The sequence below is a fragment of the Tasmannia lanceolata genome, unplaced genomic scaffold (genome assembly GCF_043159265.1).
Source record: "Tasmannia lanceolata isolate RefF3 unplaced genomic scaffold, GAP_Taslan_0.1 ptg000006l, whole genome shotgun sequence".
Taxonomy (NCBI): domain Eukaryota; kingdom Viridiplantae; phylum Streptophyta; class Magnoliopsida; order Canellales; family Winteraceae; genus Tasmannia; species Tasmannia lanceolata.
The window spans coordinates 49,554,423-49,570,560 of record NW_027518683.1 but is presented as its reverse complement, the minus strand read 5'-3'; the positions used below and the strand labels follow the sequence as shown (position 1 = coordinate 49,570,560).

General features: G+C 41.2%; 1 protein-coding gene across 4 annotated transcripts in view; it reads left to right on the top strand.

Annotated features, from left to right (window-relative positions):
* The window catches only part of LOC143880454 (protein REVEILLE 8-like), a 33,463-nt gene extending 22,837 nt beyond the window's left edge, over positions 1-10,626 (top strand). For 2 of the 4 annotated variants that reach the window (XM_077383477.1, XM_077383476.1), the window contains exons 8-9: positions 6,653-6,785; positions 7,662-10,626. In XM_077383477.1, coding sequence (XP_077239592.1) covers positions 6,653-6,785; positions 7,662-7,828 — 300 coding nt within the window. In that variant the 3' untranslated portion in view covers positions 7,829-10,626. Of the gene's footprint in view, positions 1-5,328; positions 5,449-5,599; positions 6,046-6,652; positions 6,786-7,661 lie in introns of those variants that run through there. The other 2 variants (XM_077383479.1, XM_077383478.1) reach the window with 2 other exon arrangements.
* The last annotated feature ends 5,512 nt before the right edge of the window (positions 10,627-16,138 follow it).

Genomic DNA, 16,138 nt, shown 5'->3' with positions numbered 1-16,138 from the left:
CATGTTGGTCAAATTGACTTTTTTCATTCTTATAAACACGGTCAAAATCCACTTCAAATAAGCACAGCAAACATTCTAAGAGAACTTTCTAACTTGTCCAGGTCACTAGTTCACACCTGCTCAGTTGAGCCTGTTACTTCTCGCCAAACTTTTTGTATGCCTCAAATAATACTAGACTACCACCTGTAGAGTTGAGTTGCCAAGTTTGTGAACCATGGTTTGTATCACTGACACATTGAGCCCTTTTCATACTGTTAACTTACCAACTTCTCCAAATGCTCAAGCTGTTGGAGAAGGTATTATTTATCTTGTATACTTTAACACTCCCCCGCACGTGTGGCCCACTTGGCAAACACGTGGCACATGTGGTCCCACTTTGGGCCGACCATCGCATGTGGATTTTTGCTATCCGGGAGGTTTGAACTCGAGACCTTTGGCTCTAATACCGTGTTAACTTACCAACTTCTCCAAATTCTTAAGCTGTTGGAGAAAGGCTTTATTTATCTTGTATACTTTAACACATACCTTAATGTATGATCCAATGATGGCATATTAATTCCAACATCAATAGGATTGGTGATTCTCACAATCCATACTTCTGTTCTCTAATTTTCTGTCAGTCTCTGCCTCCGGAACTTTCCCATTTCTTGTTAAACTTAGTGTCAGTAATGAATTTGTGAAAAGTAGTTCTCATCTGGGTCTAATATTTCCGGGTCCCGTTGAGGAATATAGGTCTAGCATAAAGGCGGCAGAACTACGGGAGGTCGCTGGAGTGTCCTCTCCAGTCTCCATATCCGAAGTAAACCTGAAACGCACGGAGCGCGAATTGGTGAGACTTCAATCGGATATCAATTATGATTCTGGATCGCATAGCAAAGGTCTCACATCCCAGAAAAAGGAAGAAAGTCTGGTATCAGGGCGGGGAGGAATTCATCGGAATACAGTTGTTAATGAAGATTTTATCCTGGAATATAAACGGCTTGGGCTCTCGGGAGAAAAGAATTCAAATCAAAGCATTATTAGTTAAACATCGGCGCCCTGAGGTTGTTTGTCTTCAGGAAACAAAGATGGAGAAAATCCGTAACATAGATATGAGAAGCATGGGGTTCAATACTGACTGGAATTTTGCTTTCTTAGCATCCAGAGGAGCTTCAGGGGGCATCTTGGTGGCTTGGGATTCAGTCTTGTGGGACAGCACGGATGTTTGGCGTGGAGTTTTCTCTCTCTCCGTTGCTTTCCGAAAATGCAATGATAATTCAGTCTGGTTCTTCTCAGGCGTCTATGGTCCTTTGTCATCCTCTGAGAAGTGTCTTTTTTGGGAAGAATTAAATCAGACGCGACGCCTATGTTCCGCTCCTTGGTGTATCGGGGGGGATTTCAATGAAGTTCTAGGATCAAGAGATCGACTTGGGGGTCAGCGAGTCACTGCGGGCATGAGATCTTTCGCTGATTTCATCGCAATCAACGAGCTCGCAGATTTACCTTTGGGTGGCTCCTCTTTCACCTGGGCCAGAGGTTCGAACCGGAGTCGGCTTGACCGATTTCTTCTCTCGGGTGACTGATTGGCAATTCTTTCTGAAGTCTATCAGCAGGCTTTACCCCATTCAGTTTCCGACCATTGCCCTCTCCTTTTGTCTCCTAAAATGGAGTTCTGGGGCCCGCCCCCCTTCAAATTTGAATTAGCTTGGCTGGAAAATCCCCAAATGGAGGCTCTCTTAGTCCGATGGTGGTCTGAAAGCGTCTTTGAAGGTCCAGGGGACGTAGTTATAGGCAAAAAATTACGCTTCATTAAGGGGAAATTAAAAGAGTGGGATAAGGAGCAGAAAGAAGTGGACCAAGGCAGGAAGAGGATTCTTGAGGACAGATTGATGGAGATAAATACATTGGCAGAGAGTGGTTTGGCCTCGGCGGAGGATTATGAGCAACAAGGAAGATTAATTCAAGAGCATAAAGAGTTGTTGATGCTTAAAGAAATCTCTTGGCGCCAAAGATCTCGAGTCAAGTGGTTGTTGGAGGGAGATAAAAACACAGCCTTCTTCCATGCCATGGCTAGTGCTCGCAGAAAAAGGAACAGAATTGAATCCTTAGAAGTGGAGGGGGAGATTGTATCTGACAAGGAGCGAATTATTGAAGAAATTATTGAATTCTACAGATCTTTATACTCAGCTGATGGGATGTTACGCCCAATTCCTCAAGACATTTGTTTTGCTAGCTTAAGCCTGGAAGCCTCAGCCGGATTGGAAATCCCTTTCTCTGAGGTGGAAATCCGATCAGCACTATTTTCTCTGGCAAAAGATAAAGCTCCTGGACCCGATGGTTTTTGTTTGGCTTTCTTTCAAACTTGCTGGGAAACAGTAAAATCGGACATTCTTCGATTCTTCATAGAATTTTTTGAGGGAGCCATCCTTGACAAAGGGACAGGTGCAACTTTTCTCGTCCTCATTCCAAAAATTGAAGGAGCAACAAAAAGCTCGGATTTTCGCCCGATTAGCTTGGTGGGCAGCCTTTACAAAGTCCTCGCAAAGGTTCTGGCGGATCGTATCAAAGTGGTTCTTCCTTCAATTATATCGGTCTGTCAAAGTGCCTTTATAAGCAACCGGCAAATTCTTGAATGTTCTTTAACAGCCAATGAAGCCATTGACTATTATCGGAGGAAGGGGGAAGGTGGCATTCTATGCAAGCTTGACATGGAGAAGGCATATGACCGAGTGGATTGGGCAGCATTAGATTTTCTCATGGGTCGTATGGGCTTTGGGGGTCGGTGGAGAGGGTGGATCCGGAACTGCTTATCGTCCGCCTGGTTTTCTGTCCTCATCAACGGATCAGCAAAAGGATTCTTCAAATCTTCTAGAGGATTGCGGCAGGGCGATCCTCTCTCTCCTTTTCTTTTCCTGATTGTGGCCGAATCACTGTGCAGACTGCTGAAAAAAAGAAGTGAGTTGGGGCTATATCAAGGGTTCCTTATTGGCGAGAGTAAGGTGGAAGTATCGCTTCTTCAGTTTGCGAATGACACTCTTCTGTTCTGTTCTCCGGTCATATCCCAGATTCTTAACCTTAAAGCTATGCTTCGTTGTTATGAGATGGTTTCGGGTCAAAGATCTAATTTCGCAAAATCTCGGTTGTTCGCGATCAACGTTTCTGAGAGCGATGCATCATTTTTCGCCGGAATTATGGGGTGGTTTAGATGTCTTTCCAGCAACCTATCTGGGTCTTCCTCTTGGTGTGGGTCGACCGAAACACAACCTATGGGCTCCTATTATTCAAAGGATTGAGCGACGTTTGGCCACCTGGAAGCGCCGGTTGGTTTCCAAAGGAGGTAGATTAGTGCTTATAAAGGCCGTTCTATCCAATATGCCGATATATTTTCTATCTCTTTTTCAATGTCCCGCCTCGGTTGCTAAACCCATCGAACAAATTCAGAGACGCTTCCTGTGGGGCGGATCAGGGTCTTCCAAGGGGGTCTTCCTGATTAAATGGAGTATGGTCTGCTTGCCTACTAAAAATGGAGGTTTGGGTATCAGGAGGGTTCAGAGTTTTAACCAGGCTCTTATGGGCAAGTGGCTGTGGAGATTTGGCGAAGAACAATCCTCTTTGTGGGTCCGGGTCATTGGAAGTAAGTATGGTTCAGATCATGGGCATTGGGACTCTGTTGATAATTTTAAACTCAAAGGTCTCACGGTTTGGAGGGACATCTTGAAGTTGAAGTCGTTATTTGCTCCTGGCGTCCGATTCAGAGTATATAGGGGGGATCGGATTCGGTTCTGGCAGGATCCTTGGTGTTCGGACGATCCTCTTCAAGTGATGTTTCCTGACTTATTCATCGTTTCATCTCAGAAAGAGGCCTGGGTATCGGAATGTTTTGCAAGGGAACATGGGAAGGTGGCTTGGTCTCTTAAGTTTCGCAGAGACTTCTTTGTTAGGGAGTTAAACTCTTACAGCGCCCTCCTCTCCTTATTGGATTCTTGCTTCATCAAGTTTTCGGGCGTAGATCGTCGGATTTGGATTTGGAATCCTTCGGGGATATTTTCAGTCAAATCTTTTTATAACCATCTGATCCCTTCTTTAGTGGAGCATGTGTCCTCCTCGGTTTGGAGACAATCTTGCCCTCCGAGAGTTGCTTTCTTTGGGTGGTCGGTTAGCTGGGGCCGCATTCAAACTATGGATTTTTTGAGGAAACGAGGAATGTGGTTGGTAGATCACTGTCCTCTATGTTTATCCGCTGGGGAATCCATTGACCACCTTTTCATACACTGTAAGGTTGCTCGCCATATTTGGGGTCTTATTTTTTCTCGTTTTGGAATCAGTTGGGTCCCCTCCAACTCTATGGCTGAATTCATTCAGAGTTGGGCCTGGACTCCTTGGAAAAGGAAAGGCAGAACGCTGTGGAAGATGTGTCTCCTGGCCTCATGGTGGTTCTTGTGGAAAGAGAGGAATGCTCGTATCTTTGAAGGGAAGGCTAGATCTCCCTATTGGATTTATATTCAGTTGATAGCTGCGGTCATATCCTGGGCTCGAAGCCTTCCCCTGTTTCGTTTTGTTTCAGCTTTCGACCTCTGGGAAGGATGGTCAAGCTTGGAATCGGCTACCAAAGTGAAAATCCTCCCCTCCTGGATTCCTCCTCCTCCAGGGTCCCTGAAACTTAACTTTGACGGATCGTCTATCGGCAATCCAGGAATGGCAGGAGTAGGGGGGTTATGTAGAAACCACAAAGGGGAAGTCCTCTGGGCCTACTCGGGGCCTATCGGAGTGGCAGACTCAAACGAGGCAGAGGTCCGAGCCGTTCATAGCGGGCTTCTCTCGATGCCTCGTCTAGAGTGCGACAAAATTATCGTCGAAGGGGATTCCTTAAATGTTATTCGCTGGCTTTCGGGTAACGCTTCTCCCCCTTGGCGATTTTTGCATCTCTTAGAGGAAATAGAGGACAGAGCTAAGGGCTCCTCAATAGTTTTTCGCCATGTCAGGAGATCAGCCAATGCGGAAGCAGACACCCTTGCCAAGAAAGGAGTCTTTCGGGCCGCGTTTGAGTGCTTTGACTATCTACCTCCTTGAATTATTGTACTGCTATCTTTGTATTATCTTTGTTCCTTCAGGACCACCTCGGTTCTGTTTTTACATATATATATATATATATTCTGTTGCCCTTTTCAAAAAAAAAAAATATGGTTCCCTTGTTTGTAATTGAGAGAATATTGCCACAAAGATTAACACAAGAGCTATAGGACCTCATCATTTTCTGTATTTGCATAATTGCATGTGCCAAAGCTAACATGGAGCTTGTCTCTTCTTGTGGGAGTTCTCATCTTCCTGATGTTCTTTTTGTTGGTACAGAGGAATCTTCTATCATCTTTTGAGGTCAATAACCAAAAAGTAGGAGGTTTAGTAGGAGCTGTTGCCGCAAACCAGATCAATAATCTTCTACCATGTTGAACAGTTACAACTTGCTCACTTGTATGTTATCTTGTAACACCCCTTTAGACTCCTTTCATATTACACATGATGTTAGGTTTATCTGAAACTGCCTATCCAATTATTTGGCAACATGGTATTATTTTGTAAATTGTGGTTCACAATTAACAATACTTTCTGTGATCCTGACTAGAGTGAAGGATCTAAACATCCGGTGCTTGTTCTAAAGAGTGTTGTGCTTCTTCAAGTCTGGAATTGTTAATTGTACTATGGACAAATCCAGGACCGAATAAAGGAATATGGAGTCAAACACATTCCCAAACTTTCTATGGCCCTTATTGGAGTTAAGGATGTTAAGGTCCGAGGGCTGTATTGAAGGATGCTATCTGGTGTTGTTGTGGTGCAGTCTCAGCTACAGTGGAAATATAACCTAACCACTGAGTCGAAGATGCGTCGCGCAAGTGTATTATTCTGTGCATTTTATCTGGATGATTCTTTGTAATTCTACATGGATATATGTTACTTATTTTTTGTATAACCCTGGCATGTATATTCATTTAAGCCGGCATAATCAATGTCTTGCCGCTTGTTTGAACTCCTAAGTCTGACAATTTATAACAGCATTGCCTTTTCTTTGTACATAGTTTTAGTTTTATTCATCTTGGAGGTAATGCAATTTTCAATTCCATGACCATTTTAGTAAGCATGGAAGCTATCACCATAGTCCCTCGATCTGGGTTGTTCATATGTTTTGTGCATTTGACATTACTACTATGATTTGTGGACACGGACACCAGTGTCGCGTGTCGACACGGACAGAGTGTCGGACACAGCGAACTCCCAAAATTTAGAAACGGGGACACGCCTAAAGTAGAATACACATATAATCATGATTTGTGGACGGATTCGTGTGCCGAGTTTCGACACGGATATGAGGTATCTACCATGGCAACCCCTAAAAATCTACAAATAGTGTCACACTCATACACATACAAACATATAAAGTCACTGACACTTCTAGCAGTACACTTAAAAGTGTCTAAAGGAGTGTCGACACATGTGGACATGGGGACACGACACCACACCCGTGTCGGCAATAAATTCAAAGTGTCGGCCAAATCATAGCATTACTAAAATACACGAGGGCCATGTTATGACAATGGCAGAATTGCATTCCCTTTTTTTAAGTCTCAAACTGTTCCCTGATGAAAAATATCAAAAGCTGACTGATTTTTCAGAGTTTTAGAATTGCTGCAGAATATCCACAAGGAAAGATGGGCACTCTGCTATTTGGACAAATATGGAGGCCTTTCCTTTTTTCACTCAGCTTCAAGGAGGAAATCTTTTTAAGATATCGCACTTTTTCTGGCAAATGGCAGGTATATTTACATAGCAATTTTCTTATTTAATTGCTTCGTTTGTATTTTCCCACTTCTCGTGTTTGCCTCAAAAGTAATAGCGTAGTGCTTTTTTCTGTTAGGTATTTAAAGGTCGTTTATTAAGGAAATATGTTTCTTCAAAATAAGTATATAATATAAAGTTTGGTAGTATTTATATTGCAGAAAAAGGACAGTGGAGAGTTCTGTCCTTAGGCTTTGCACCTGCTAGGATAGGTGTAACCATGTAACCATTTAGGGTTTGTTTCAGTTAAAATTCCAACAGTGAAATTCAATTCAAATTCCAAGCCTTTGAATCCCATTCAAAGCTGGATGCAAAAGCCAATTTAAATCCCAAATATTAAGTGGGAATATTTATTTTTTGTGAAAAAAGGATGGTGGAGAGGTCTGTCCTGAATCTTTGCACCTGTTAGGATAGGTGTAACCATTGAAGGTTTGTTTCAGTTAAAATTCCAATATTCAAAGTCAATTCTAATTCCAACGCTTGAAATCCCATTCAAAGCTGAAGCAAAAGCCAATTTAAATCCCAAAACTTGAAATCACAATTAATTCTGGTTTATTATTCTATATGATGACTATCACCTATGTCTTCCTTTCTAATACTGGAATATTCTACCTTTTAAAACATAGAAAGATAGGTTTCTCATGGCAGCTTGTTGGAAATGATGACAGCAGGAAGCTTAAATAGAGGGCTGTGAATATCAAAACATATGGGCTGAATCAGGTCCCTTTTGCAAAATAAAATATCCCATCTCACCATTTTACTGTTCTCTATATCCTCTGTTCTGTTTTATTGACTTTCTGTACGGCATTTCAGTTTGTATAAAAGTTGTTCAGACTTGAATTCCATTTTTGCAGGTTTTCATGCAACTTCGGTGTTGGACTTGGCTTTGTTGGATCCTAGAGATAGCTCGTCCGGAACCCAATTGCAAAATTGGAATAACCTATGTTGGGGCTTGTACTGTCTTAAAGACAGGGTTTTCCATGCTTCAAAGCCTCTTGATCATAACCTCTATTGTGATTGATTTCTTGATCTCAATCTTATTCCCCACAAGCCACAAGCCACAACACACAACCCTACAACTTGTGAATGCTATCCATTCTCGTGATCTTTCTACGTTCTCATGCTTCTTCTTTTTTTTAACATATCTCCATGTGATTATACAAATTGTGCTTGAATCAAACCTCATTAATGTCAAAATCTTCTCCTATCATGTAACGAATATATTTACATGAATGGATCCACATTTATGTTCCCTCATCAGATAGACACTTCATAATATATATGCTTCAAACTGAAGAATCCAACCTCAAACTCAACTTTGACAGGAGCTGAACAGGTCGAGTGTCATCCATTGACTGCAACAATATCATTCTTGGAAAATTGTTTAATGGAAATATACAAGTCTTAAGTGTGATATTAATGCATATCAAACTTGTAGTGGTTGGAGATTAGGTCGAATGCTGTCAGGTGGCGACTTGTGAAAGCATCATGATGTGAAAATTACGGCTATTATAAATGAGATTGTTGATGTTTGTAGAGATGGGGAGATTTCATTCATTCATGAAACCAATGACGTACCCCTTAGCTAAGGTTGGTGGATGGGAGAGGGGTTGACTATTAGGGATCTATTTGTGGAGGGGCAATCTCTGCCTGTCTGCTTGTCTTTATTTTATTTCATCTTTCAAATAAAGACTTCTGTTATCTCTCCAGACAAAAAAAAAAAGAAAGAAAGAAAAGCTATTAGTGTGGTTTGTGTGATCTATTGACACTTTTATGCTTCTGAAATTCTACCACAACTGCTCGGGTCGAATTTACTCAGTATATTAAATACAATAAGGTTGAAAAGAGAAGCTTGGTTTTCAATCATCTGCTTTTTGGACAGCATTTTTTGTAGCTTAGTTATAGCTCTGTTACAGTTTGAACATATTGTGCTAATGAATTTACTCCCAAAATAAATGCTTATTTCTAATTTACAATGGAGGATCATTAAGCCGTTCATTCATTGAAATATTGTTTGCTACTCCAACAAACCATACATGTTTGCATAGCATGACAATGGAAGAAATATACCTAAAAGTATTTCTAAAGAGACACGCTTCTTTTTTAGGATACAAAGCATACTTTTTAAGCATTTTCCTAGGCTGTTTTTCAAAAAATATAGATTTTCCTGCATCATATTTTACTTCATTCTTGTTTAGGGCCTAAAGAGCAGTTTTTAAATAAATTGGAGGGGGCATTCCACGAATGTATCGGCAGCTCTATGTGGTCCTTAGTCCCCTACTCCATCATATGGCACATATGGTCGGAACGGAACAATATTCAATAATCCAGATCCTGGCTCCACACTTTACTCTTCTGCAAAATCAACATCATCTCCTGGTCCAAAGTTAAAGATGTATGCCATACTCCATATGTGACGTCCTCTGGAACGGATCTTCTGTTATATCTGAGAAGAAGGCAAGGATGGTGAGTGCGCCACAATGGGTGGCTCCGCCGGAAGGTTGGTTCCAACTGAATTTCGATGGGTCCTCTTTGGAAAATCCGGGTTTGGCGGGGATTGGCAGGGTGTACGGGATGCAAATGGCGTCACTATCATGACCTTTTCGGGCCCGGTAGGTATATGTGATGCTAATGAGGCCGAGGCGAGAGCACTACTATTTGGTCTCAAATGGTTCATGTCTCACAACATTGGACCGCTTATCATTGAAGGAGACTCCACCAACATTATTGCGTGGGCCACGAATCAATCACCGGGATCATGGCAGTTGTCCCACTTATTGGATGAAATCAGGGATTTGACTCGCATTATATGCCCCAAGTTGACTCATATGCGAAGGACACATATAGAATCTAGCTACCGCTAGGGCGAGGGCCTCCTTCCGCTCTAGTCCACCATCAGGGGGTCAGGGGAGGGAATTTCCTTCTGGCATTTCCCCCCCTCAACCTGCTTCCCCCGTATGGTGCCACTTTCGCCTCAGTATGGCATAGTGAATCTAACTTCTAGTCATCCGAATGGGCTGCCCCCTGATAGGTATAGGATGCCGGCCCCCTTCCCAACCGTTTCCACAGAGGTTGGGTGCGTTTTTGAATCGGCGATCGAAGCAGTATCGGAGTCCCCACCCGTTCCTCCATTCAGAATGGCTACTGGACAAGAGTAGGCCTGGCAATAAGACAGAAGAAAGATCAGTTCCAGAGGTCAGTCTGTAAAGCAAGATGGCAGGGCCTGTAGCCTTCTCTACTTAACTAACCAGAAGTGGAGCATACGAGTTCTACTCTTGCACTGTCATATTGGTAGCTGTTGTCCGTGTTTGAATGGGAAAAATCCAGGTAGAGTGACTCTCATTACTATCGGTGAAATGATTCTCTCTCTAATCTTTAGAGGTATACTAAGTGATTTTGACTTGCTTTTTAGAAAAGTGTTTGTTATCGTCGTGGTTTGGTTAGTGTTCAGTGTGACTTAGTACAATAGCGAAAAGAATGCTCATCTTCTTGACCATCGGTCCTAGCTCTTGTATTGAGTAGGGCAACCACCCTGTAAGCTGCGTCCTCCCTCATCTATTGAGCTGCCTCCCACCTCTTCTATTGAGCAGGGAGTTTACTAGCGAGCGCTTTTCCTTCCTACCTCACTTTCCATGGAGCTGGGATGTGAAGAAACGGTGCACCGCATGTTGCACTACTGCTCTCTTTGTGGATCTGTAATACTTTATTTTGAGTTGCTTGTATTCTGTTCGTCTGTTGGGACATCTTGTCCCACACCGGCTTGTATGCTCTTTGGATTATGAATAAAACGAAAAAAGAGAAGAAGAAACAATTTTTAAATGATTTTTGCCCTTCTGATCATAAAGATTTAGCGGCCGTTTGGATACGCAGATTTTAGAATCCAGGTTTTTATTTGGAAACAGTGTAAAAGATGGTCATGATCAAGCTGCTGGTATGCTGTCCTGGCAGCGTTTCTTGGATTTTAAGTAAGAAAACCAGGTTTTAGAAATCTCTCCCGCATCCTGCAATTTCTGAAACCTGGAAACATGGGACGATCGCCAGCTCTCTTGCTGTCGGAAAGAAGGGGTAGAAAACAGAAAATGACAGCTGCTCTCTTTCTTCTCTCATCTCCCAACTACAATTTTGAGGAAATCCAGGATTCTAAAATCCGTGTATCCAAACGGCCCCTTAGAATCAAAATCCGTGCTGATATGTCGCTTGTATGGCTTGCAAAAACGAGCCACAGTTCAGATAAAATGTGCAGAACACTGTCTTTTAGGCAGGTATATGCAGTTTCAGCCCTCTTTAAGATCTTTTTGTTGCTCATGTTTCTACTTTTTAAGCCTTTCCCAAAGGTTCAAACCATTATTTTTAAGATTCAATGGTCACCTATCAGTAAAAGAATTAAAAGGAAAAAGAAAATTAAATCATTCATTTATGATAAAGGTGCTGTTTCTATGGTTTACAGGACTCTACTACAATTCAGAAACTTGAACAAAACCCAAAAGTCTGTAGGACAACTACTCATGTGAACAATGAACATGTTCATATCAAGTTGCACTTTTCGTGGGTAATGATGAGACTTCAGAGCAGAAAAAATCGCACAATTAGTATCATTTTGTGCTTAACGATGGGAAATTCATTTAAGCATATGAATTTACAACATGGAATACTGGCAGAGGGCTCAATATGCACAGCACATGTATCTTTTGCAGGCAAAAAAAATCACTTTTCAACAAAAACTTACAATGAAGTCCAGAATTTTCACCCCCTACTCAAATGATGGAATTATTTGTATCCTGATCACTCTCCCATGAGAAGCTCTCTAATCTCTTGACTCATGGTCCAGCTTCAGATTATCAGTGTCTGTAATCACGGATTGGGTTGAATTCCTGAGACTGGCACATTAAGGTCTCAACATTTCAGCATGGGATTGAGGGAAATCCCTTATGATACACCTAATCCAGCTTGGTTATTGATAGAGTGAATGTATCCGCCATTTCTTGAAATCTCTCTTCGGATTCATAATTGTAGGGGCGGTTTGGATACGCGGATTTTAGAATCTTGGATTTCATCAAAATCATGAATGGGAGACGAGAGAAAAAGGAGACCAGCCGTCGTTTTATGATTTCTCGCCTTTCTTTCCGACAGTAAGAGAGCAGGTGACCGTCCCATGTTTTCAGGTTTTAGAAATCTCAGGATGGGGGAGAGATTTCTAAAACCTGGATTTCTTACTTTAAATCCAAGAAACACTGTCAGATAGCAGCTTGATCATGAACTCTCGTTTACACTGTTTTCAAACTAAAACCTGGATTGTAAAATCCGCGTATCCAAACGTCCCCGTAGTGTTTTGGAGCTATACCCAAAAGGTATTGACATCCAAATGATAGAAAAATACAAAGAGTGGGGCATAGCACCTTACCTAGATTAAAAAACTACTACAGTAAACCAAAAAGTATTGACATCCAAACAGGCCCGGGCAGGCACCTTAATTTTTTCTATTATGATAGAAAAATACAAAGAGTGGGGCATAGCAGCTTACCTAGATTAAAAAACTACTACAGTAAACTTACCAGCTATGAATACTAGTACTAGGAATTCTCAAGAAGTCATATCTCATGGCACTCCTAGCCAATATAGGTAAAATCCTTCCATTGCCAGTATATTCTATTATTCTTCCACTCAGGGTGATCTGTAACCTGGTTACCCTCTATAAACTAAAGAGGATTTAGGTTTCACGTGAAGGAATAGGGTCAAAAGTTCCTGTCAGTAGCATTATATAGACCAGAGAGGTTCCTATTAACTATGAATAGATAACTAGCTTTTACCACTACTTTTCAGCTATGCAACTGCATTATACAACATGATCATTGAAGTACATGACAGATATGTATATGCCCAGTGTGCTCAGGCCATGACTCAAAAGGTTTGGTGGTGAAGAAGGCATAAACAAGGCAGTGACAGCTCTGGGCAAGTTTACAGATCCAAAGCAAGACATCTAGACAGCTCTAGTGAGCTATAAAGTATTGTTGTTGAGGACCATGGCTTGGATTTGCAAGTAACAGTACATAAGTGTTGTCAAATTATAGACAGAGGACTCCTCTTGAGTTTGGAAATGAGTACAGGCTATGCATTTTTTTTCCTGAAATTGAAAGGCAAAAAATCAGCTCTAAAGCTATGGGCAAGTTTACATATGGGAAAACTGTTTATGAGCTCGAGCTCAGCAAAGCTTATGTAAGCTCGAGCTCAAAAACTCATGTGGGCCCACATTTTTTGGGCTCGTCCAAAGCATTCATTTGAAAGGGCCTCACATAATAGGGTGTCCACAAGAAATCAGGTGGTTAGGATCATCCTATCCCTTCCATTTGTGGAGGGGAAAAAATGAGCACATTTGTGGAGAAACAATATCTGTCCATTATCCCTCCACTTTTGGATGGGTTAGGACTTAGGATGATCCTATGGGCCTGATTTTAGGTCTTTCAAATGAATGCTTTGGATCACCCAAAAAATGTGGACCCACATGAGTTTTTGACGCTCAAGCTTAGAATTTCCATATATATATATATACTAGTAAAAAACCACGTGCGATGCACGGGTCGACAAAGAACTGTACGGACCACATCATAGGTTGATCCAAACCGTCCATGTGATGGAACACAAAATAAATAGGTTGTGCCCCAAAAATCATTTCCATAGGTTGATCCTAGCCCTCCAATCTATAGAGGTTTCCATAATTAAAAAAGCATAAAAGAGGGTGTAGGATTGAAATTATGTGGCTTTAATGGGTGCCTTTGTTAACGAGCATAAAGAGGAGAGGGTAGGATTGAAAATATGTGGGTTGAATGGGTGCCTTTGTTAAAAAAAGTTAAAAAAAGGGATGTGCAATTCTCATAGAATTTTGGGGGAAATTCAAATAATTCTCTCATTTTCTCTTCTGATATAATTTTGGGAGAAATTCAAATAATTCTCTCCTTTTCTCTTCTGCTATAATTTTGGGAGAAATTCAAATAATTCTCTCCTTTTTTCTTCTGCTATATATAAAAGGGTTCCTGCTAACGTTAGCAGCTAGCTTAGCTGCTAACGTTAGAATAAAACAAGGGTGGGGACACATTGTTGGGGTGATCCTAAGCATTCATTTGAAAGGCCCCATCATGGATGGAGTGTGTACCAAAAATAAGCTTCATTGGATCATTATAGGATATCCATTTGTGGGGTTGAAAATGGACAGATACTGTTTGTTCACTAATCTGCCCATTTTTTCACCCCACAAATGGACACCCTAAGATGATCCAATGGAGCTGATTTTTGGTGGACATCCTATCCATGAAGGGGCATTCCAAATGAATGCTTTGGATCCCCCAACAATGTGGGCCCGACCTTGTTTAAGCTAACGTTAGCAGCTAAGCTTAGAGTTCCTGAGGTTAACCTCATATAAGCTTATATGAGGTGGCGCTCACAAAACATAAGGCGCCCACTTTGTTTGGATGATCTAAACCATTCATTTGAAAGGCCCATCATAGATAGGGTGTGTACCAACAATCAGCTCCATTGGATCATCCTAACCCTCCAAAAGTGGAGGCAAAATGGGCAGATTTGTGGACAAAAAGTGTCTATCCATTTTGCCCTCCACTTTTGGATGGGTTAGGATGGTCCAATGGAGCTGATTTTTTGCGCACACCCTATTAGGATGGGGCCTATCAAATGAATGCTTTGGATCATCCTAACAATGTGGGCCCCTTATGTTTTGTGAGTGCCACTTCATATAAGCTATATGAGGTTAACCTCAGGAACCCTTCTCTCTCACTCACTCTCTCTCTCTCTCTCTCTCTCTCTATATATATATATATATATATATATATATATATATATATATATATTAGTAAAAAAACCCATGCGATGCACGGGCCGACAAAGAACTGTACGGACCACATCATAGGTTGATCCAAACAGTCCATGTAGTGGAACACGACATCAATAGGTTGTGCCCATAAAATCATTTCCATAGGCTAATCCTAGCCCTCCAATCTATAGAGGTTTCCATAATTAAAAAAGCATAAAGGAAGGGGGTATGATTGAAATTATGTGCCTTTAATGGGTGCCTTTGTTAAAAATCATAAAGGAGGGGGAAGGATTGAAAATATGTGGGTTGAATGGATGCCTTTGTTAAAAAAGTCAAAAAAAAGTGATGTGTAATTCTCATAGAATTTTGGGAGAAATTCAAATAATTCTCTCATTGTCTCTTCTGCTATATATATATATACTAGTAAAAAACCCCGTGCGATGCACGAGCCGACAAAGAACTGTACGGACCACATCGTAGGTTGATCCAAACCGTCCATGTGATGGAACACAACATCAATCAGTTGTGCCCGTAAAATCGTTTTCATTGGCTGATCCTAGCCCTCCAATCGATAGATGTTTTCATAATTGTTGTTCCTTTTCAAGTGCCCAGAATCTGTCAATATTTTGCAAGGTGTCCTAAATGTGAAATATCAAGTAGTTTTGTCATCATTGTCATATGTCTATACCTCTTCTTGGTAGTTTTTTCAGTAATTGTCATAGACAGGTACCCGTGCCGGTACTTTTCGTATGAGTAAGACAAAGAAATTGTGAGAAAAGCATAGGCATCTAATAGACGTAAAATATCAGGAATATATTGACAATTTTACCCTCAAATAATTTCTCATAGATATAGATGTTAGATAGCAGCAAATGGGTTCATGGTAAAAGAGTAATGCTGACGTGTAAATGTCAGATGAAAAGAAAAGAAATTTCCTTTTCCTCCGCTATATATATATATATATATATATGAGAAAACATTTCCTACACACTTGTGTAGATAAGTTACCTACACACTAGCTTAAAATACAGTGGCGGCCCACATTGTTTGGGTGATCCAAACCATTCATTTGAATGGTCCTCACAGAGATAGGGTGTACACAAAAAATCAGATCCATAGGATCATCCCAACCCTACGATTTGTGGAGGTAAAATGGACGTGTATAAACCTTCACAAATTAGTCCATTTTTTGCCTCCATAGTTTGAATGGTTGGGATGATCCTATGGATCTGATTTTTTGTGGACACCCTATCTATGTGAGGACCATTCAAATGAATGGTTTGGATCACCCAAACAATGTGGGTCCCCACTGTATTTTAAGAGAGAGAGAGAGAGAGAACGGTTTCTACACACATGTGTAGATAAGTTATCTACACACTAGCTTAAAATACAATGGAGGGCATATTGTTTGGATGATCCAAACCATTCATTTGATTGGCCCTCACATAGATAGGGTGTCCATAAAAAAATCAGCTCCATAGGATCATCCCAACCCTACAATTTGTGGAGGTA